The sequence below is a fragment of the Notechis scutatus genome, chromosome 6 (assembly GCF_049901735.1).
Source record: "Notechis scutatus isolate UNSWTSFEM ecotype Mainland chromosome 6, rNotScu1.2, whole genome shotgun sequence".
In the NCBI taxonomy this organism is placed as follows: Eukaryota; Metazoa; Chordata; class Lepidosauria; order Squamata; family Elapidae; genus Notechis; species Notechis scutatus.
Window position 1 is genome coordinate 5,991,986 of NC_142014.1, and position 20,820 is coordinate 6,012,805.

The 20,820-nt window shown below is 40.8% G+C and overlaps 1 protein-coding gene across 3 annotated transcripts in view; it reads right to left on the bottom strand.

Moving 5' to 3' along the window:
• DOCK4 (dedicator of cytokinesis 4) overlaps positions 1-20,820 on the bottom strand; it is a 368,535-nt gene that overhangs the window by 279,727 nt on the left and 67,988 nt on the right. For all 3 annotated transcript variants that reach the window (XM_087969279.1, XM_087969278.1, XM_087969280.1), the window contains one exon: positions 469-524. In XM_087969279.1, coding sequence (XP_087825405.1) covers positions 469-524 — 56 coding nt within the window. The remainder of the gene's footprint in view (positions 1-468; positions 525-20,820) is intronic.

Here is a 20,820-nt window from a genome sequence, read left to right on the forward strand (position 1 = left end):
TTCTCTGGATTGTATCAGATGGTTGTCACCATGGCTTCTGCCTGCCACCTGATTGGCTGGTGGCTAACTGTCCCATCTGCCAAAGGCCCTGGACAAATGGTGTCTTGGTGAATGGGCTAGACCAAAGGATGCGGGGTTGAGGATCAGAGGCCCATTGGCCAGTGCGAATGACTGGGAGAGAGCCAGTGGAGGAGGAAGGTTGGAGGCAAAAGAGGTACGGCTAAGGGTAGGAGCCTAAAGGTCCCATTCTGGACCAGCATGCTCAAAAAAGTAGTGGGATCAGGTTAAAAAGAGTAACATTTGACAAATGTAAAGTACAATGAAGTAATTTAATTAAATACAGATATTTCCCTATGCTTAATTATTTGTCACATTAAATATATTGCCACTCAATTAGGAATGCTATAAGATACCAAAGCCTTTTCCTTATCTTTTGCTAAAATTCAGGGTTTTCAAATTTCCACTTACCCTTTGTTCTTAACACATGCATTTTTCAAGTGAACAAAACTGGTTGGGAAGATACCCTGAAAAAAAAAAAAGAAGTTAAATAAATGCAAGAAACCATCAAGAGTGATATAAACATGTATTTTTAAAAAGTCAATCCTTTCCAGACAGCAATTATTGTGTATCTTTATATATTCAGACAATCCATGACATATGAAATGTGCCTGGATAAACAACATTTTGAAAGCAATTATACATCTGATTTTGGCTGCTGTTGTGGGGGGGGGGTGGTATCTGAGAATGCGATCAGTCAAATTTTCAAGCAACTTTTAAAGTACCTCAGAACAGTACTTCTCATTTGCAACTTAAGTTCATAAAGCTGAAAAAAAAATCTAGAATCTCTCTGGAATCATTTTTGGTTCTGAAAGCCTTTTCTCACAGCTATTTGTTATCTGCTGTCCCAAATGCCTTGCAACTACTGGCATTTACTGCAATAAGATATTTTTTTCTAGGGCTTCCGGTTGGGTGCAGAGTTGAAGCCGAGCTGAGAAGCGGATCGCCGCTCTGAAAGGATCCAATTTTCGCTGTTTGGTGGCTTCCAGGAGCGTGTTGGACCTTGGAGGGATAGACAGACGAAAGGGGAAGACCTGGAGATCTCGGGGAGGTGCCGCAATCCCGGAGACTACAAGAGAATCCCCCAAAAACCAACAGCAGAAGAGGGAGATTGCACAGATTGGAACCAAAGACGTGGCAGCCCAGCAGTTTAAAGAAGAAGGAAGGAAGCAAAGAGTGGAGAACAGCAAATTGAGTAGTGGAAAGATGAGATTAAAGAAGATTTCCAGAATACCGATTTATACTACAAAGGGAAATTGAAAATTGAAACTCCAAACCGAACAGTGTAGCGAAGCGGTAGAAACATCAGAAGGAGTACTAACTAAAGAAATGGCAGTAATTTGTGTTGATTGATGGAGTGCTGAAAACGGAGGAGCTGAAGGGTGAGACAACAGCATTTACTTTTATCTTGGGAGTTGAAAAGTGGGTTGTATAATTATATTTCTTGGCGTTTGACATTTGAGAACTGTGGGAAGAAGGAAAGAGAAAGTGACAGTGATGGTGTCCAAGTGAGACAGAGAGATCGGAAGAACAGCTGAGAATAAAAACTTGAAAGGAGAACAATTGACACTTTGAAAGATTTAAGGAAAGGATTGAGGAAAGAAACTTTATAATTGCAATATTTGTCTGATAACTGTGATAATGAAAAAAGGAAGAAATAAGACAACTAAGATTTATAAGTGGAACTGGGACCGTGTCGAGAAAAAGAATAAAGGAGCAAGAAGAAGAAGCCAAAACAGAAAGGAGAAACGAAACGGTGGAAGTGACTATGCAAATTTTAAGAGGACATTTTGAACTCGAACTAAGAACTGTAATAAGGTATTTTTCAAAAAAGAAGAAGATGATCATGGACATCACTCAACTGGTCAAACATAGATGTAACTAAATAATATTGGTAAAACATAATCTTAATAGATATATATGTGTTAGAAGATTGAGCTAAGAATACTGGTTAATAATTTTTGAATAACTGAACAATTGAAAGTGTGTTGTATAAATATAGAACTCAGACCTTTAAATAATAATCATATAGTAAGAAACGTAGATATTTTTATTCTGAGATAAGCATATAATTAAGAACTCTAAAGAAATAGAATAATTGATATTTATATATAGATAAGAATTTAATTACTTTAATGAATTGGCTGCTTCAAATTAATTAATTAAGCATATAAGAATGTTGATTCTGTGAGTAAATATATTTGTATATGATTAATATTGAATTCTCTTAAGTATTGTAATAGTTGAATAAGTTCAATAACTAAAAATAGAAATAAGAGCTGATTGTGAATTTCCATAATAGAATTTTGGTAATTAATAATATAATAATATATGTATTAATATTACTATTGAAATGAAAAGGAGAGGAAAATAGTGCTCTACTAGGGATAGTTGATGGTAGATTGGAAAGAGCCGCTACAGATAGTTAAAATGGCGACAACATCAATTACAAATGTAAAATCAGGAAAGAAAACTACAACAACGATGTCTTCACCTATGGGGCAGAGATCTATAGATGCAATGCTATTGGCAGAAAAAACTAGTTCAGCTCAAAGCCTGCCTGCAGTACAGACAACGCTTACTATGATGCAGGAAATGATGACAAAAACCCACAAATTGATAGCGAGGAACCTCGAAGACATGAAAACAGAGAACTGAAATAGGAGAAGTGAAAAATGAAATACAAAATTTGAATAGTAAGATTGGAAAGATGCAGGAAGAAGTGATAAAAAATGAACAGAAATTAAATTTAGTAGAGGCAAGAATGGAGGTGGTAGAGAAGAAATTAGAGGATTCAGAACAAAATTGGAAAGTTCTTTACTGCAAACTCCGGGATTCGATGGTACACATGGAATTAGAGAAGGCATCATTTTATCTTAGGTTCCAAAATGTGGTGGAAGACAGAAAGGAAGATTTACGTGCAATTATGATGAATCTGATAGCGGCGGCCTTACAGAAACCCAAACTGGAAATTGAAAATGATGTAGACGAGGTCTACAGAGTATATACACACTATGCTAGGAGACATAGACTACCCCGAGAGGTTCACATTCGATTTGTGAGGAAGACAACACGAGACCTGCTCTATAGTAAGACCAGAGATGAACCACTTGTACACAAAGATCATAAAGTGGTTACATTGAAACAAATACCCAGGAGAGTTAGAGAGCAAAGAAGGGGCTACCAGTTTTTATCAACTCAACTTATTAGAAATGGTATTCCATTTAGGTGGCTCACCCCAAAGGGGCTTTTAGAGGGGCTTTGATACAATTGAAAAAGCATAGGAATTTTGTGAACAACACCTAGGACCCGAGGAAGAACAAGAAAGTAGAGATGACTTAAATACAAGAAGGCAAGAGGAACAACTCTCCAAAGAAAAAGAATCTGATCCACACTCTGAACCCAAAAATCTTAGAGAAGAAGTGGAAGGCAACAGACTAAGAAGAGAGCCTAGAACAAGGAATGAAATGAGAAATGCCTCGCACAGTCAGTGACACTGATAGAGAAATCACTTTATTTTCAGTCAATATCAATGGTTTAAATTTATAATAAAAAAGAAAACAGATATTAGAGAAACTCAAAAAACAAAACGCTGACATAACTTGTATCCAAGAAGTGCATATTCCAGACAACCCTCTTAAAGAGTATAAACTTGGGTAAAATGTATTCAGCACTTGCAAACAAAAAAAGGGGGGGTATTGTAGTATATGTAAAGGATTGGTTGCAACATAAACAAATATACAAAGATCAAGAAGGGAGAATGCTCTTTATAGAAAAAAATGTAAAGCAGAAAAAGATGTTATTAGTCACAATATATGCCCAAAATACAAACCAAAAAGACTTTTATAATAGGCTTCACCATAAGATAATAGAATTTGAGTATGCTAATGTATGCATTGTAGGAGACTATAATGCAGTCCAAGACAAAGATAAAGATTATAGAACTTCCAAAAAAAGAAAAAAAAGGAAAGGAAAGGAGAATACTCCCTTCGTCTTTTAATAATATGGTAAGAGAACTTAACTTGAAAGACGTGTGGAGAGAATTAAACCCAAATAAAAAAACAATATACTTTTTTTTCAAACCCCCACCACTCTTGGTCCAGAATAGATCAGATATGGATGGACCCTGGGTTTATGAAGAATATTGAAAGGATTGAGATTTTGCCAAACCTATGAGCTGACAATAATCCCATTCAAATTAAATGGAAAGGAAAGAGAAAAATTAGAAGATGGACATTTAACAATACCATACTAAGAGATAAAGAATATATTGAAATGATAAGGAAAGAATTGAACATATTTTTTGAAATAAACAAAAGAGAACATACCTCCCTAAAGAATCTTTGGGATACGACCAAAGCCTATGTGAGAGGTCTAACTATTGCTTACTATATTAAAAAGAATAAAGAAAAAAGACAGCAACAAAATATATGGAGGGACAAACTGAAAGATTTGGAAACAAGTAGACAAAAGGACCCGAACAATTCAAACATAAAGAAAGAAATAGATCTGGTAAAACATAAGATAATACTAAACGTACAGGAAGATCTGGCCAAAAAAATTAAATTAGCAAAACAAAATTATTTTGAAAATGCAAATAAGCCGGGGAGGTGGTTAGCCCATAAAATTATAAAATAACAAGAAAAGAGAACAATCATAGCTCTCCAAGATCAGGAAGGGAAATTTTGCATGCAGACCCAAGAAAAGAAAGAAATTGCTAAGGAGTTCTTTATGAAATTGTATAAACAGGAAGAAATACCAGAAGAATCTATTGATCAATATTTGAATGAAAAGAACTTGCCCGAAATTACTGATGAAGAGAAACAAAATTTGAATAATAAAATATCTATAGAAGAAATTAGGAAGGCAGTCGGAACACAAAAAGCAAATAAGACCCCTGGCCCAGATGGAATTCCTTCAGAATTCTATAAGGAATTCCAAGAAACAATAGAGGAGATATTGGTGGACTTGTACAATGAAGCCACGGAGAATGCTAACATGCCTAAATCATGGATGGAAGCATATATTATCCTTATTCATAAAGAACAATCAGACCCACAAAAAATTCAAAACTATAGATCAATATCACTTTTAAATGTAGATTACAAAATAATGGCCACAATATTGGTGGAAAGATTAAAGAGAGTATTAAGTAGAATTATCCACACTGATCAGAATGGCTTCCTCCCCCATAGGCAAATAAAAACAAATACAAGAACCATTATGGATATATTAGAATATTATGAAGTATACACAACCAAGACAATGGCATTGATATTTTTAGACACCCAGAAGGCATTTGACAACCTGAATTGGAACTTTCTTATTAAACAACTGATAGGCATGAAATTTGGTGAAAATTTTATAGGATTCATTAAGACAATTTATAACATGCAAACTGCAAAAATATTAATAAATGGGGAAAATACAGATACCATAAAGATAAATAAGGGAGTAAGACAAGCAGGGGTGGGATTCAAATTTTTTAACAACTGGTTCTGTGGAAGTGGCTTAGTTGGTGGGCGTGGCCAATTCAATATCACTCACATCGAGGCACGCATCTCCTCGCCTGGCCTCTCATGACTGCGGGGATGCTGCAACAGTCGTAAGTGTGAAAAATGGTCATAAGTCACTTTTTTCAGTGTCACTGTAACTTTGAATGGCCACTCCACACAAGCAAAGTACCAGCAAAAGAGGGGGGAAAAACTCCAGAGACGTTCCTGAGATAGTCCTGCCAAGAATGTAATAAAGGTTAACGGAGAGGCAGTTTCTGTAAGCAACACCAGAATGTTTCCTTCCTGCCTTCCTTACAGGATTAGGCCAGTAATTTCTTCAAATAACTGGTTCTCCGAACTGCTTAGAATGTTAACAACCGGTTCTAGCGAATAGGTACGAATTGGTAGAATCCCACCCTTGAAGACAAGGCTGCCCCTAGCTCCCCTATTGTATGTATTGGTAGAAGAGACTCATTTAGTACAAATTAGGCAAAACCAAGAGATTAGAGGACTAAAAATTAAAAAAGAGGAATATAAACTCCAGGCATTCGCCAATGATATGGCATTTATGTTAGAAGAACCCTTAGAAGCGAGCCCTATACTACTAAGAGAAATAGAAGAATACAGAAAGGTGGCAGGATTAAAAATTAACAGAGGAAGAAACAAAAGTGTTAACAAAAAACTATACAAAGGAGCAGAAGGAAGAACTAGCAAATAAATTAGGTATGCAGGTGGTAAATAAAGTAAAATACCTAGGGATCTGGTTGACTACTAGATGTTTGTCAATTAAAAAAGATAACTATGATAAGTTAATAACACAAATAGTTAAAGATTTAGATAATTGGGTCAAATTGCAGTTATCGCTATTGGGACATATTTCGATAGTAAAAATGAATATTTTGCCAAAATTGTTGTTCTTGTTTCAAACAGTGCCAGTCAAGTTGGAAAAGAATTTTTTTGTAGAATTAAACAAATGTATATCTAAATTTATATGGCAGAGGAAGAAATCCAGAGTGAAATATAAATTATTACAGGATGCCAAGAAAAAAGGAGGATTTGTCCTTCCAGATTTTGAATTATATTATGATGCCGCTATAGTAAACTGGTTTAAGGATTGGGTTAAATTAGAAAATAGAAGGTTATTAGTATTAGAGGGTTTTGATCTCCAACTTGGCTGGCACGCCTTCATGTGGGATGGAAAATCTAAGCAACATTTATATTTCCAAAGGCACCATGTAAGAAATGTGTTGTTTAATATCTGGGGAAAGATTAAAAAAAAACACTACCCAAAGGTTCCATTGTGGCTATCTACATTGGAAGCAGTTACACATCCAAATGTATTGGATTATGAAAATATTGTCAGGTATAAAGATTTATTATATGATACAGGAGAGCTTAAAAATAGGAACCAAATACAAATTCAAGGAAAGGAGTTAGCATGGTGGCCCTTTGCACAAATACAAACCCATTATAAAAAAGATAGAGAACAATTTGGCTTTAATATGACTCCACAAGAATTAGATAAAATATGGCTAGAAGAGGAAAAGAAAACAATTAGTAAAACATATAAATATCTTTTGGACTACAAATTAAACGAAGAAACAGTTACAGAATCTATGATAATTTGGGCTAAAAAGTGGGTCATAGTATTGAATTAGATAAGTGGGAACACATTTGGCAAACAAATTATAAATTAACTATGTCAGTCTCGTATAAAGAAAATTTATATAAAGTGGTTCATTGCTGGCACCTACCTCCTGCGAGACTGGCTAAGATGTTCCCCAACCTACCACAAAATTGTTGGAAATGTAACTACGCACAAGGAACATATTTTCACATGTGGTGGACTTGCCTATGTGCTCAGAAAGATTAGAAATTGGATTTTAAATATAACAAAACAAAATTTAAAACTTGATCCCGAAACCATTCTGCTAAGTATGATAGATTCAAACATGGAGAAAAAATATCAATATTTAATTTTGCATATCATAACTGCGACTAGAATAACCTACGCACAAAACTGGAAACTTTCTTCCATTCCTTCAGAGGATATGGTAATTAAAAGAATACATGAATGCGCTGAGATGGATAGCCTAACCAAATTGTTAAAAAAATAAACAAGATAGTGACTATTATGAAATATGGAACATTTGGTATGAGTGGTTAAAGAAAAGGTAATATTTGATATTTGGATAAGTTATGGAAATGACAGAAGACGTGCATTTAATCACAAACTATATAGAGAAATTAAAACATTAAAAGAATGAAGGAGTTATAGTAACAAGGCAGATCACGTCAATGATAAAGATAAAGGAAAAAAAATTAACCATTGCTCCATATATGCTGTAATATATATATGTATGTATGTATGTATGTATGTATGTCATTCAGCTTTGTTCGGGTATTTTCCCACGTCATTGTAGTTGTGCTTTTAAAGTTGTAGCAACATTTCGGCAGAATCTCACAGAAGCCTGATGATGGCAGATGAGATTCTGCTGAAACGTTGCTACAACTTTAAAAGCACAACTACAATGACGTGGGAAAATACCCGAACAAAGCTGAACGACATACATGTAAGTACCCGGGAAAACTTGAGAAAACTATATATATATATTGATATATATATATCTTTGGTTATTTGGGTTTTCTCCCGCGTAAGAAAACCCGCGGGAGAAAACCCGAATAACCAAAGATCCATATACAAATACCCGCGAAAACCTCAGAAAACAAATATATATATATATATACACACACACACACATATACATATACATACATAAATACATACATACATATATATGTTTTCTTAAGTTTTCGCGGGTACTTACACGTATGGCATTCGGCTTTGTTCGGGTATTTTCCCACGTCATTGTAGTTGTTCTTTTAAAGTTGTAGCAACGTTTCAGCAGAATCTCATCTGCCATCATCAGGCTTCTATATAGTGTTCGTCTGTGAGTCAGACTTTTACAGTGGTTTCAGATTTAAATTTGGGGCAGCCTATTGCTGTGCCAGAATGGTTTTTTCTGCACTCACAAACAAAAAAATCTCCACACCACAAGCCAGGCAAACACCTGGGCACAAACAGATCCCCCCTGATACCTCCAGCTCAAACACACCCCAACCAGGCACCCAGATGAAACCCAGCTTCCTAACTAATGATAGCCATCCATTTACCCGAAGCCAAGCTGCACTAAAGGCCTCCAATAAAGTAACACAATGCTGCCAGCCAATCAAGATACAAAAAGAGCCAAAAAACAGACAGAAGATATTAGAGACACCAATCAAGCAGAACACAGCAAACTCCGAGACCAATAAACACAGACCAAGACTCCCAACCAATCAGGATGAAGAAAAAACCATTCTGGCACAGCAATAGGCTGCCCCAAATTTAAATCTGAAACCACTGTAAAAGTCTGACTCACAGGCAGAACACTATACAGAAGCCTGATGATGGCAGATGAGATTCTGCTGAAACGTTGCTACAACTTTAAAGAACAACTACAATGACGTGGGAAAATACCGAACAAAGCCGAATGCCCTTCGGCTTTGTTCGGATTTTCCCACGTCATGTAGTTGTTCTTTAAAGTAGCAACGCTTTCAGCAGAATCTCATCTGCCATCATCAGGCTTCTGTATTGTGTATTCTGTATTCTGTATATATATGCAGGTCTTGGCATTTTCGGGTCTTTTCCCGTGTAAGATTGAGAGCATCTTGGCAACATTTCGACGAGCAGACAAAGGCAATGCCACAGTTGTGATGAACACATTGGACTACCTATCCAAACTATCCAACCTACCCCAAGACCTAGCTTACAAACCTTTAAATACTGACCCCACCACCTACCTGGAAAAAATCACCAAATCCAAAATAAAAGCCTCCCCCATCAGTGAAGAGATCCAGCAAAGAATCATCCCCAGAGAATAATCCTCCAGATGCCCTAAACTCTATGGCCTCCCCAAGATACACAAAGAAGGAACACTACTCAGACCCATAGTCAGCTCCATAGGCTCACCTCTACAGAATCTTGCCAAATTTCTCACCAAACAACTCCAGCCCTTCCCCAGAATCCATCACCTCACACGTACAAAACTCTTTCCACTTCATAGAAACAATAAAGAAACAAAACCTACAACCCCGCGACCTACTCGTGAGCTTTGATCCCTCTTCATCCAAGTACCTATTAAAGACGCCTTGACAGCCATCCAAAACAAATACAACCCCCTAAGCACATCCTAGATCTGACCAACCACTGCCTAATCAATACATACTTCATCTACAATAGACAAAGATACAATCAGATAGAAGGAGCACCTATGGGATCACCCCTCTCACCTGTCATCGCTAACCTATACATAGAACACTTTGAAACCAATGCTCAAGACAAATCCGAATACAAACCCAAACTCTGGCTTAGATTTGTAGATGACACTTTTGTAATTTGGCCACATGGGAAAGAAAAACTGGACAACTTCCTCACACACCTCAACAGCCTACACCCCAAAATACAATTCACCATGGAAACAGAAGTCAACAACCAACTTCCCTTCCTGGACGTCCTAATTTACAAAAAACCCAATGGCTCCCTAGGATACACCATCCACCAGAAGAAAACATACACCAACCGCTACTTAAATGCACAATCCCATCACCACCCTGCACAGATCAATTCTGTAGCCAAGACCCTCATCTCCAGAACCAAACGCCTAGCCGACAATGACCACCTGAGAACAGAATTACACACCCTCACAAACATATTAATTTTCAATGGATTCCAAAGAAGCACAATTACCAACCTAATCCTAAGGGAGACACACCCCCAGAAACCGAGACACAGAACAGGACAACGGTATCGCACTCCTCCCCTACATCAAAGGCACCACAGATAAAATCAGCAAAATTCTCCACAAACACAATATCAGGACAGCCTTCAGCACTGACCCAAAAATAGCCAACATCCTAAGAAACCCCAAAGACAAGATCCAGCTAGAAAACCAAGGAGTTTATGAAATACCATGCAGCAATTGTCCAGCCACAGACATTGGACAAACCAACAGGAGAATAAATGCACGCATCGCAGAACACAAGAATGCAGTCAGAAAAGAAGAAAATACTTCCTCTCTTTTCCAGCACCTTAAAGCCACAGGACATGACATTAATTTTGAGGAAACCAAATTAATCTCCAATACTGAACACTTCAACAAGAGAATAATCAGGGAAGCCATCAAAATAAAGAAACACCCCCATAACATGAATAAACGGGATGATGCCTCCCACCTACCAGACATCTGGAAACTAGCCCTTATCAACAAATGAGTCCTAGCCACGAAAACCAACACCGGACCCAAAACAACACATGACACCACCACCATTCTCCCTCACCAGACTCAAACCCAAACCCATCCCATAGACGAAAGACAACCATCATCCAGAAACCAGACCACAGCTGCATCACCAGCTGCCACACACCCCGACCCACAAACCAAGCAAACGGACACACGCCATGAACACATATCCAGGCCTCAAACTCGGAGCCAAACCAAAACCCGGAATGTCACATCACAGCCACCCGCTCAGGATATCACATCACAGAACTCAGGAGGTTACACCACAAAACCTCAGGATGTTGCAACACAGCCAACAACCCAGGAGATTACAGCACAAGACCCAGGATGCCACAACAATAGAACTCAGAAGGTCATCACACAGCCCATTACCCAGGTTGTTACAACACAGGAGGCTGATAGACACACAGCCAATACCTCAGCCACACATGTTCTTACGAAAAAGCCAGCTAATCTGCAAACATCAACTCCATCAACCAATCAAGAAATGACAACACAGCCAACCTCCCCACCAGTATATATAGGGAGACGGCAGCTCCGATCACGCTTTGCTTGCACAAGCATGAAGCCGAAAGCACCAGCCTGAAGATGGCGAGTGGGACCTCATCGAAACGTTGCCAAGATGCTCTCAATCTTACATGGGAAAAGACCCGAACACGCCAAGACCCGCATACCTGTACCCATGAAAATCTACGAATGAATGAAAATATATATATATATATATATATATATATATATATATATATATTTTCTGAGGTTTCATGGGTATTTGTATGTGGATCTTTGGTTGTCGGGTTTTCTCCGCGTAAGATTGGAAGTATCTGAAGGCAGCGTTTCGATGAAGTCTCATTCATCATCTTCAGGCTTCTGTCTTCAGCTCTGTGCTTCTCACTCTGCATTCACTCTGAGAAGCACAGAGCTGAAGACAGAAGCCTGAAGATGATGAATGAGACTTCATCAAACGTTGCCTAGATACTTCCAATCTTACGTGGAGAAAAACCCGATAACCAAAGATCCACATACAAATACCAGCGAGGCAAAGAAGATTATAAGCGGTTTGCAGATCGGTCCCGTCGAGATACACCTCCGTTAGTTGTGGGTGATAAAGTGTGGCTATCTACAAAACATCTGAAGGTCGATCGCCCTATTAGAAAACTTGATCATCGGTTTATTGGTCCGTTCCCGATTGAGGCAATTATTAATCCCGTGGCATACCGCCTCACTTTGCCACGATCCATGCGTATTCACCCGTCTTTCATCGATCTCTTTTGATTCCTGATTCTTCTGTTTGTCGATTACGTGATTCTGCTGAACCGGGTCCGTTATCATTGCCTTCTGAGGAGCCTGCTGTTGACGATACGGTGGTCGACGTCCTTGATTCCCGTTGGCTCAAAGGTCGCTTCCAGTATTTGGTCAGGAGGAGGGTAGATGACTCGGAGGTTTGTTCCTGGACGGATGCGTCTACACTTCATGCTTCGGATCTGCTTCGAGACTTTCATGCACGCTTCCCTTGAAACCGCATCCGGATCGCCAGACCCGGGGAAGGGCCCTGCGGTGAGGGATAGTGTTGTGATTCCGGCATCTGCTACAGGTTTTTGAATGACAGCTCCAGCGAGGAGGACTTATATGAATCAGCAAGTTCTAACGATGAGGAGGAGATGAATGCATTTGATTTGCAAGATCGGCTTGAACCTTCAAACTCCTCCACCCTTCAATTAGGTGGTCAGCCGGGAACGGGTGATAATGAGGAACCAATGATATCTTCAGGTGAAGAAGATGATAATTTGGATGATTGCTGGGTAGATGTCAGGACAAGACGTCTCCTGACAAGGAGGAACCAACGAGGATACAGTAGGAGAGCAGACCAGCAATTAGACTAATTAGTTACTCTATAAAGGGAGAGATATGACTTTGCACTTTGTCCGAACAAAGTGTCTATTTGCAAGGAGAACTGAAGAGCACAGTTTGGAGGATTTTGATCTGAAATATCTTGTTGGGATTTGGATTTAATTCGTTGGAACTTCTACTTATTGGAATTATTTTGTGAAGGATTTTGATCTGAAGAATCTTGTTGAGTCTTGGATTTAGTTCGTTGGAACTTTTACTTATTGGAGCTATCTGTGAAAATTCCTGTTTGCTGCCTTTCTTTACAAGGACTGCTGCTTTCAGCCTTAACTGTTTATTTTAGAAGGTGGGACATAACATTTTTGTTCCGGACCTAACAGACCATCTTTGCAACGATGGATTCAACTCAAATGCAACAATTGGTGGAGCAGCAACAGATGCAAATAAATCAATTACTTCAGAGCAACGTATCCCTTCAAAATCAGGTAACACAATTATTATCGTTCGTTGCCAATTCTCAAACTGTTTCAGCTGCAGCTGGAGTTCCCCTGCACCCCCTGTGAGAAAAATTCGATAGCTATGCCAGATAAATTTTCTGGGCAAACGGACATGTTTTCAACATTTTTGGGTCAGTGCCAATTGTATTTTTCTGTGAGGCCGGAGGATTTTCCAACCGATCGAAAGTTAAAATTGGCTTTATTATTAGTTTGTTAACCGGGCAGGCTGCCAAATGGGCTACTCCCTTATTAGTACAAGTTAGTCCATTACTGGACGATTTCCAGGGGTTTATTCAACAGATGAACGTTATGTTTGAGAATCCAATTAAATCTCAAACTGTGGACAGAAAATTGAGGATATTATTCAAGGTAAACACTCATTGCAAGAATACGTTGCAGAATTTCGCTTGTTGTGTATGGACTCCACCTGGAATGAACCAGCTCACATGGCAGCATTCCAAGAGGGTTTGTCCGACATTATCAAGGATGAACTAATTCATGCAGAGCGTGCTTCAACTTTGGACACATTGATTACTCAATGCTTACGTATTGAAGCTCGCCTACAACATCGTGGGTGTAAACGGACCGTTGCAGAGCCACCTGTGTTTCCTCGTTCACGCACCCGTCTATGAGGGTTTTCCAATCCAGAATTCCAGCAGAGGAGCCGATGGAGATAGGCGCACTCCGCCCTCGTTTAACAGTTCAGGAACGATCGAGAAGATTTCAGGAAGGTTTGTGCCTTTATTGCGGGGGTTCGGGACATTTTGCAAATTCCTGCACTCGGAAGGGGACTCGTGGACCTGTATCAAAACCCATTGCTGGTCCGTCGGGAAGCAGGGTAGGCCCGACCTCAGGGAAACCCTAGGTCGGGCACAGTATTCACTTTCATCTCAAATTGCTGAAGTTAATTCTGGCCCTCCTCGACATTTACTTTTGGACACTCGCATATTCTTGCAATCTCGGAAGGAGGGAATCCCTGCCGTGGCACTGGTGGATTCAGGGGCTACGACTAGCTTTATGGATTATGATTTTGTAAAACATTTCAAAGTTCCTTTAGTGCCTGTGAATCCCCATGCAGGTGGAAACCGTAGATGGGCGCGAACTCAAGTCGGGACCTATTCGCTTTGCCACCCAACCACTGCGTATGCGTATTGGGGATCACGAGGAGGCGATAAGTTTTTATATCACTTGAACCTCCATCTTCCTTTGGTGCTCGGAGTATCCTGGCTGCGGCTACACGATCCGTTGGTGGCTTGGGCGCAGAACGCTGTTTCTTTTCCAAGCCTGCAATGTGTGGACCACCTGAGACATGTCTGCGCAGGCCAACATATTGTCGCTTCTGCTGCCTCGATTCCTTCAGAGCTGTCGGATTTCCCGATGTTTTCAGTGAACAGGAGGCAGATCAATTACCACCACATCGTGTTTACGACTGTCCCGTGGATTTGATACCGGACGCTCCATTACCAAAGGGGAGGTTGTATTCTTTGTCTGAGCCTGAACTAGTTGCACTTCGAGAATTTTTGAATAAAAATCTAGCTCGGGATTTATTCGACCTTCGTCATCCCCTCTTTCAGCACCCGTTCTCTTTGTCAAGAAGAAGTCGGGAGAACTTCGTCTTTGTTGTGACTATAGACGCTTAAATGCTATCACTGTGAGAAATAGCTATCCTTTACCGCTCATCTCCGAATTGTTGGAGCGGTTACGGGAAGCTACAATTTTCACGAAACTTGACTTACGTGGAGCTTACAATTTGGTTCGGATGCGTAAGGGAGACGAGTGGAAGACGGCTTTTGGCACTCGTTATGGTCATTTCGAGTACACCGTTATGCCATTTGGTTTGACCAACGCTCCTGCTGTATTTCAACATTTAATGAACGATATCTTTCGAGACATGTTGGATAAGTTTGTTGTCATATATTTGGACGACATTTTGATTTATTCAAAATCTAAAGAGCAACATCTTCAGCAGGTGCGTCAAGTGCTTCAGCGTCTTCGGGAACATAAACTTTATGCTAAATTAGAAAAATGTTTCTTTTTCAGTCGTCTATCGAATTCTTGGGACACATTATTTCTCCTGTGGGCATTGCTATGGACCCCAAAAAGGTTGAGGCGTTGTGTAGTTGGGAAGCTCCTCGTCGGGTTAAAGATGTGCAACGACTTTTAGGATTTGCCAACTATTATCGGACTTTCATTCCAGGTTTTGCGAAGATAATGGATCCCATAACCCAGCTTCTTTGTAAGAAGGTTCCATTTGTGTGGGGGCCTCCACAACAACAGGCTTTTGACACTTTGAAAAAGCATTTATAACTGAACCCATATTGAAGCATCCTGATCCGGATCGCCCATTTGTGGTCGAGACAGATGCTTCTAATGTCGCTATCGGAGCAGTGCTGTTACAAGCTTCGGAGGATGGCGCTCTTTTGTTTCCTTGCGCTTATTATTCTAGGAAGCTTACAGCTTCGGAACGCATAACTATACCATTTGGGAAAAAGAGTTGTTAGCTATTAAGGTTGCTTTTGAGACTTGGAGACATCATTTGGAGGGAGCTCGACACAAGGTGGAGGTTCGGACAGATCATAGGAACCTGGAACATTTGACCACGGCTAGGAAATTGAATCAAAGGCAGATTCGTTGGTCGTTATTTTTGCCAGATTTAATTTCTCGGTTACTTACGTTCCAAGTGGTCAGAACCGGAGGGCGGATGCATTATCTCGAAACCGGAGTATACTTGTGCCGAAGATCCTCTTCCTTTACGGACAGTGTTACCACCGGAATCTCTAGCCGTACTGCAGGAACCGGTAGATTTACGGGCCCAACTACGAGAGGCGCAACGTTTGGATGCGTGGACGCAGCAGAGACGGGAGGACATTGGCCCAACTTCTCCATGGTCTTTTGAAGACGATCTGCTTGATATCGGGGTTTATTATATGTGCCTACCAGACCGTTGAGGGCTCTCATCATGACACAATGTCATGATAACCCAGCCGCTGGTCATTTTGGATTACACAAGACCTTGCATTTGGTCACTCGGACTTTTTGGTGGCCTCGAGTTCGTCATGATGTGTCTTCTTACGTCGCTTCTTGCGTTCAATGTAGGCAAGCGAAAGCAGCATCCGGTGCACCTCCTGGACTTTTGCAACCCTTGCCGACTCCAAGTAGACCATGGGGAGCGATCTCTATGGACTTTCTGACACATTTACCGTCTTCATCGGGTTCACAACAGTGCTTGTGGTAGTGGATATGTTGACTAAAATGGCCCATTTCATTCCCTGTCGGAAATTACCATCGTCCCGCACTACGGCTCAGTTATTTTTGCAACATATCTTCCGTCTACATGGACTGCCTGATAGAGTGGTTTCTGATCGTGGGGTCCAGTTTACGGCAGAATTTTGGAAACAGTTAATGGCGGCTTTGCAAGTGAAAGTATGTTTAGCGGCCAGCGCACTTCATCCGGAAACTGATGGCGGGACGGAGAAGGTGATTGGGATTCTTACTCAATATTTGAGATATTTTGTTAATTTGCGACAAACGATTGGGTGAAATACCTCCCGTTAGCAGAATTCGCGTTTAACAACTCGGCAGTATACCTCCACCCGTGTCACGCCATTTTTGCAAATATGGGTTATCATCCGCGTTTCTTCCCATTAACTATGATGGATTCCCGGTTCCTGAGACCCGAGAGTTTTTGGAAGAACTACACGCAGTTCGCCGTCTACTGATACAACAATTGAACAAGGCAAAAGAAGATTATAAGCGGTTTGCAGATCGGTCCGCCGAGATACACCTCCGTTAGTTGTGGGTGATAAAGTGTGGCTATCTACAAAACATCTGAAGGTCGATCGCCCTATTAGAAAACTTGATCATCGGTTTATTGGTCCGTTCCCGATTGAGGCAATTATTAATCCCGTGGCATACCGCCTCACTTTGCCACGATCCATGCGTATTCACCCGTCTTTCATCGATCTCTTTTGATTCCTGATTCTTCTGTTTGTCGATTACGTGATTCTGCTGAACCGGGTCCGTTATCATTGCCTTCTGAGGAGCCTGCTGTTGACGATACGGTGGTCGACGTCCTTGATTCCCGTTGGCTCAAAGGTCGCTTCCAGTATTTGGTCAGGAGGAGGGTAGATGACTCGGAGGTTTGTTCCTGGACGGATGCGTCTACACTTCATGCTTCGGATCTGCTTCGAGACTTTCATGCACGCTTCCCTTTGAAACCGCATCCGGATCGCCAGACCGGGGAAGGCCCTGCGGTGAGGATAGTGTTGTGATTCCGGCATCTGCTACAGGTTTTTTGAATGACAGCTCCAGCGAGGAGGACTTATATGAATCAGCAAGTTCTAACGATGAGGAGGAGATGAATGCATTTGATTTGCAAGATCGGCTTGAACCTTCAAACTCCTCCACCCTTCAATTAGGTGGTCAGCCGGGAACGGGTGATAATGAGGAACCAATGATATCTTCAGGTGAAGAAGATGATAATTTGGATGATTGCTGGGTAGATGTCAGGACAAGACGTCTCCTGACAAGGAGGAACCAACGAGGATACAGTAGGAGAGCAGACCAGCAATTAGACTAATTAGTTACTCTATAAAGGGAGAGATATGACTTTGCACTTTGTCCGGAACAAAGTGTCTATTTGCAAGGAGAACTGAGGAGCACAGTTTGGAGGATTTTGATCTGAAATATCTTGTTGGGATTTGGATTTAATTCGTTGGAACTTCTACTTATTGGAGCTATCTGTGAAAATTCCTGTTTGCTGCCTTTCTTTACAAGGACTGCTGCTTTCAGCCTTAACTGTTTATTTTAGAAGGTGGGACATAACATATATATATATGTGTGTGTGTGTGTGTGTGTGTGTGTGTGTGAGATATTTTTTCTAGACTTCCAATGCTTAGCACTTTTTAATCCCCCCACCCCGCTCCCTAGAGATAGTATCCGCAATAACTGATTCCACATCCCCTTACTCAATATTGAACTGTATTATATTGTTATTGTATGGCAAGAGAAAGGGGTTGCTTAAATTCAACTCAATCATTTAGTGGATTTGTCTCCTAATATGTGAGATTTGATTATAATCTTATTTTACCCACTTAAAAAAAAAAAAAGTAAGTGGGCACTTTTAATGATATTTTGAGTGTCATGACATCCATCTTGGGATATATCACCAACCCCTCTTTAATTTAAGGCTAGATAACAGATGAGTGTCAAGATTGAACCAGTTTGCTTGTTTCAAACCTTAATGCTTTTCAACTTGACAATGAAGTGGGGGGAGGGCAGTGGGAAATAGAATTCTGAGAATGGGTGCATGGACCATGAGAACCTGGCAACCATCAAGGTCACCACTGCAGGTGCTTGAGAAAGAAATGGACTGTTCCCATAACAAAAGGATGTTTCATAATTGGACAATGTGATCACCTAGGAGTGGGGAGAAAGGGAAGTTATTGTTTAACTTAGCAAGCACTTGAATGGGAAAACCAGTGCTGGTTTTGATTCTTCAGTACCAAAATGGTGTATCCAATAAAGTTTTACTTTTGGGAATTCAAAGCTCCCATAGAGTGTTTCCTTATTTTGGGTTCACTAGGTGGACAGTGTCAAGATTGAACCACTTTCAAACCTAATGCTTTTCAACTTGCCAATGAAGTGGGTGGGGGGGAAGGGAAATGAAATGTGGAGAATGTATGCCGAGATTGTGAAAGCATGGAGCCAGCAAGGTCACCGCTGCAGGTGCTTGAGAAAGACCGTTCTCATAACAAAAGACCATCTCATAATCAGACAATGTGATCAACCAGGGATGGGGAGGAGGAGAAAGTATTGTTTAATAGGCCAAGCATTTGCATGGGGAAACCAGAGCTGGTTTTGTTTCTTCAGTACCAACATGGTGTATCCAATAAAGTTTTACTTTTGGGAATTTAATTCTCCTCAGAGTGTTTTCTTGTTTGGGGTTCACTAATTGGACAGTTGACAGGCAGCTGACATTAAACCAACTCTCTTTAACTGTCTTTAACACAGTCTACTCAGATGCCTCCAAGAGAGTTGCAACCTAATGATGTCCAGAACAGAGTGGTAGGTTGATGCTGTAGTGGAGTCTGGATCAGTCCCTCTATGGGACTGCACCATTGAAATACTGCATGGGCCAAACCAAAGATGTCATCGACGTCCTCAAGGGAGATGGAGGAACTCAGAAGCTTCAGGGATAAAAATCTAGCTAGAGGCTTCATCCAACCAGAAAAATTTAGAATGGCAGCTCCAGTGCAAGAAAAGAAAGATGTGTGGATTTTGGGGGGATTAATGGGGTCTGTGTGGAAAACATGGATCCTTCTCCCTTATGAAGGACATGGTGGGATACCTGGTCACCAAGCTGGACTTGAGAGAAGTGTACTACTGAGTGAGAATTAAAGAGGGCGACAAGTGGAAAACAGCTTTCAATTGTCCTTTAGGGTAGGGTGTCAAACTCAATTTCATTGAGGGATGGATCAGCATTATGGTCACCCTCAAAGGGCCAGGCTTGGCTGGGTGGTCACGTGACTGGATGGGTGTAGTCAACTCAATGTCGTGCACATCAAGGGGCACCTGTGATGGGCTAGGCAAGGCTGGGAGGAGTGATCCAGGATGAGTACCAAAGTCTGGGGGGGCAGAAGAGCATCAGCATTTGAGCGTAGCTGGGGAGGGTTGAACAGTGCTGGGGCACGGTGATGGAGCAGCCGAACTGCCTTTTTGGTTTTAGGCTGGAATCCAGGCACAGAGGCAAGAGAGAGGTCAAAATGTGAAGCCTCTGCCCATTGCTGCCTGTCCATTGACCCCAGCAGCTTCCCATTTTCACCCCCCTCCCTGTTGCAGTTCGCGCAGTACTGTTTGGACTCCCCAGGCACCCTCCTCAGCCACCCATGATGATGAGTTTTTGGGGCAGTGAAATCCCTTGCTGGAAGCCTGCCATCGGCTTTCAAATGCCTTTCATATCATTCCAGTTTCAGCCCAAAGAATGTTTACAAGCCGATGGAGGTTTCAAGAAAGGGATTTCACTGCCCCATAATCTCGGCTTGCAAATGCTTTCCATACCAAGATTGGGACAGCACGAAAAGTGTTTGCAAGCAGACAATACTTTGGGGCAGTGAACTCACTTGTTTCAAGCTTTGAGTTTTACATCCCTGTTCCAAGATAAGGCCAGTTGAAGGGAAGTCTCCATCTCCTGTTGTAGTGGGGAGGTAGGAACACTATGAGATCCAGGAGGTAAAAGTTCTGGATTCAAAGTACTTTAAGGTGAAATTACAATACTTAATGCAATGGAAATAATATCCCTCAGCTGAGTAAGTAGGGACCCAAAATGTTAGGGCGAACAAGTTAGTAAGAAGGTTCCATGCAAAATACCCTCAATGACTGAGGAGATTAATGAAGACAAAAACTACCTGGGTATGGAATTAATCTATGCTTAATATTTTCCAGATGTCCTTTTCCTTCAGGGAGGGGGGTCAGCATTCCAAGATTGAACTGCTTTGCTTCTTTCAAACCTTAATACTTGTCATCTTGACAATGAACAGTGGGGAGAGAAGGGGGAAATGGAATGCTGAGAATGTGTGCTTGGAC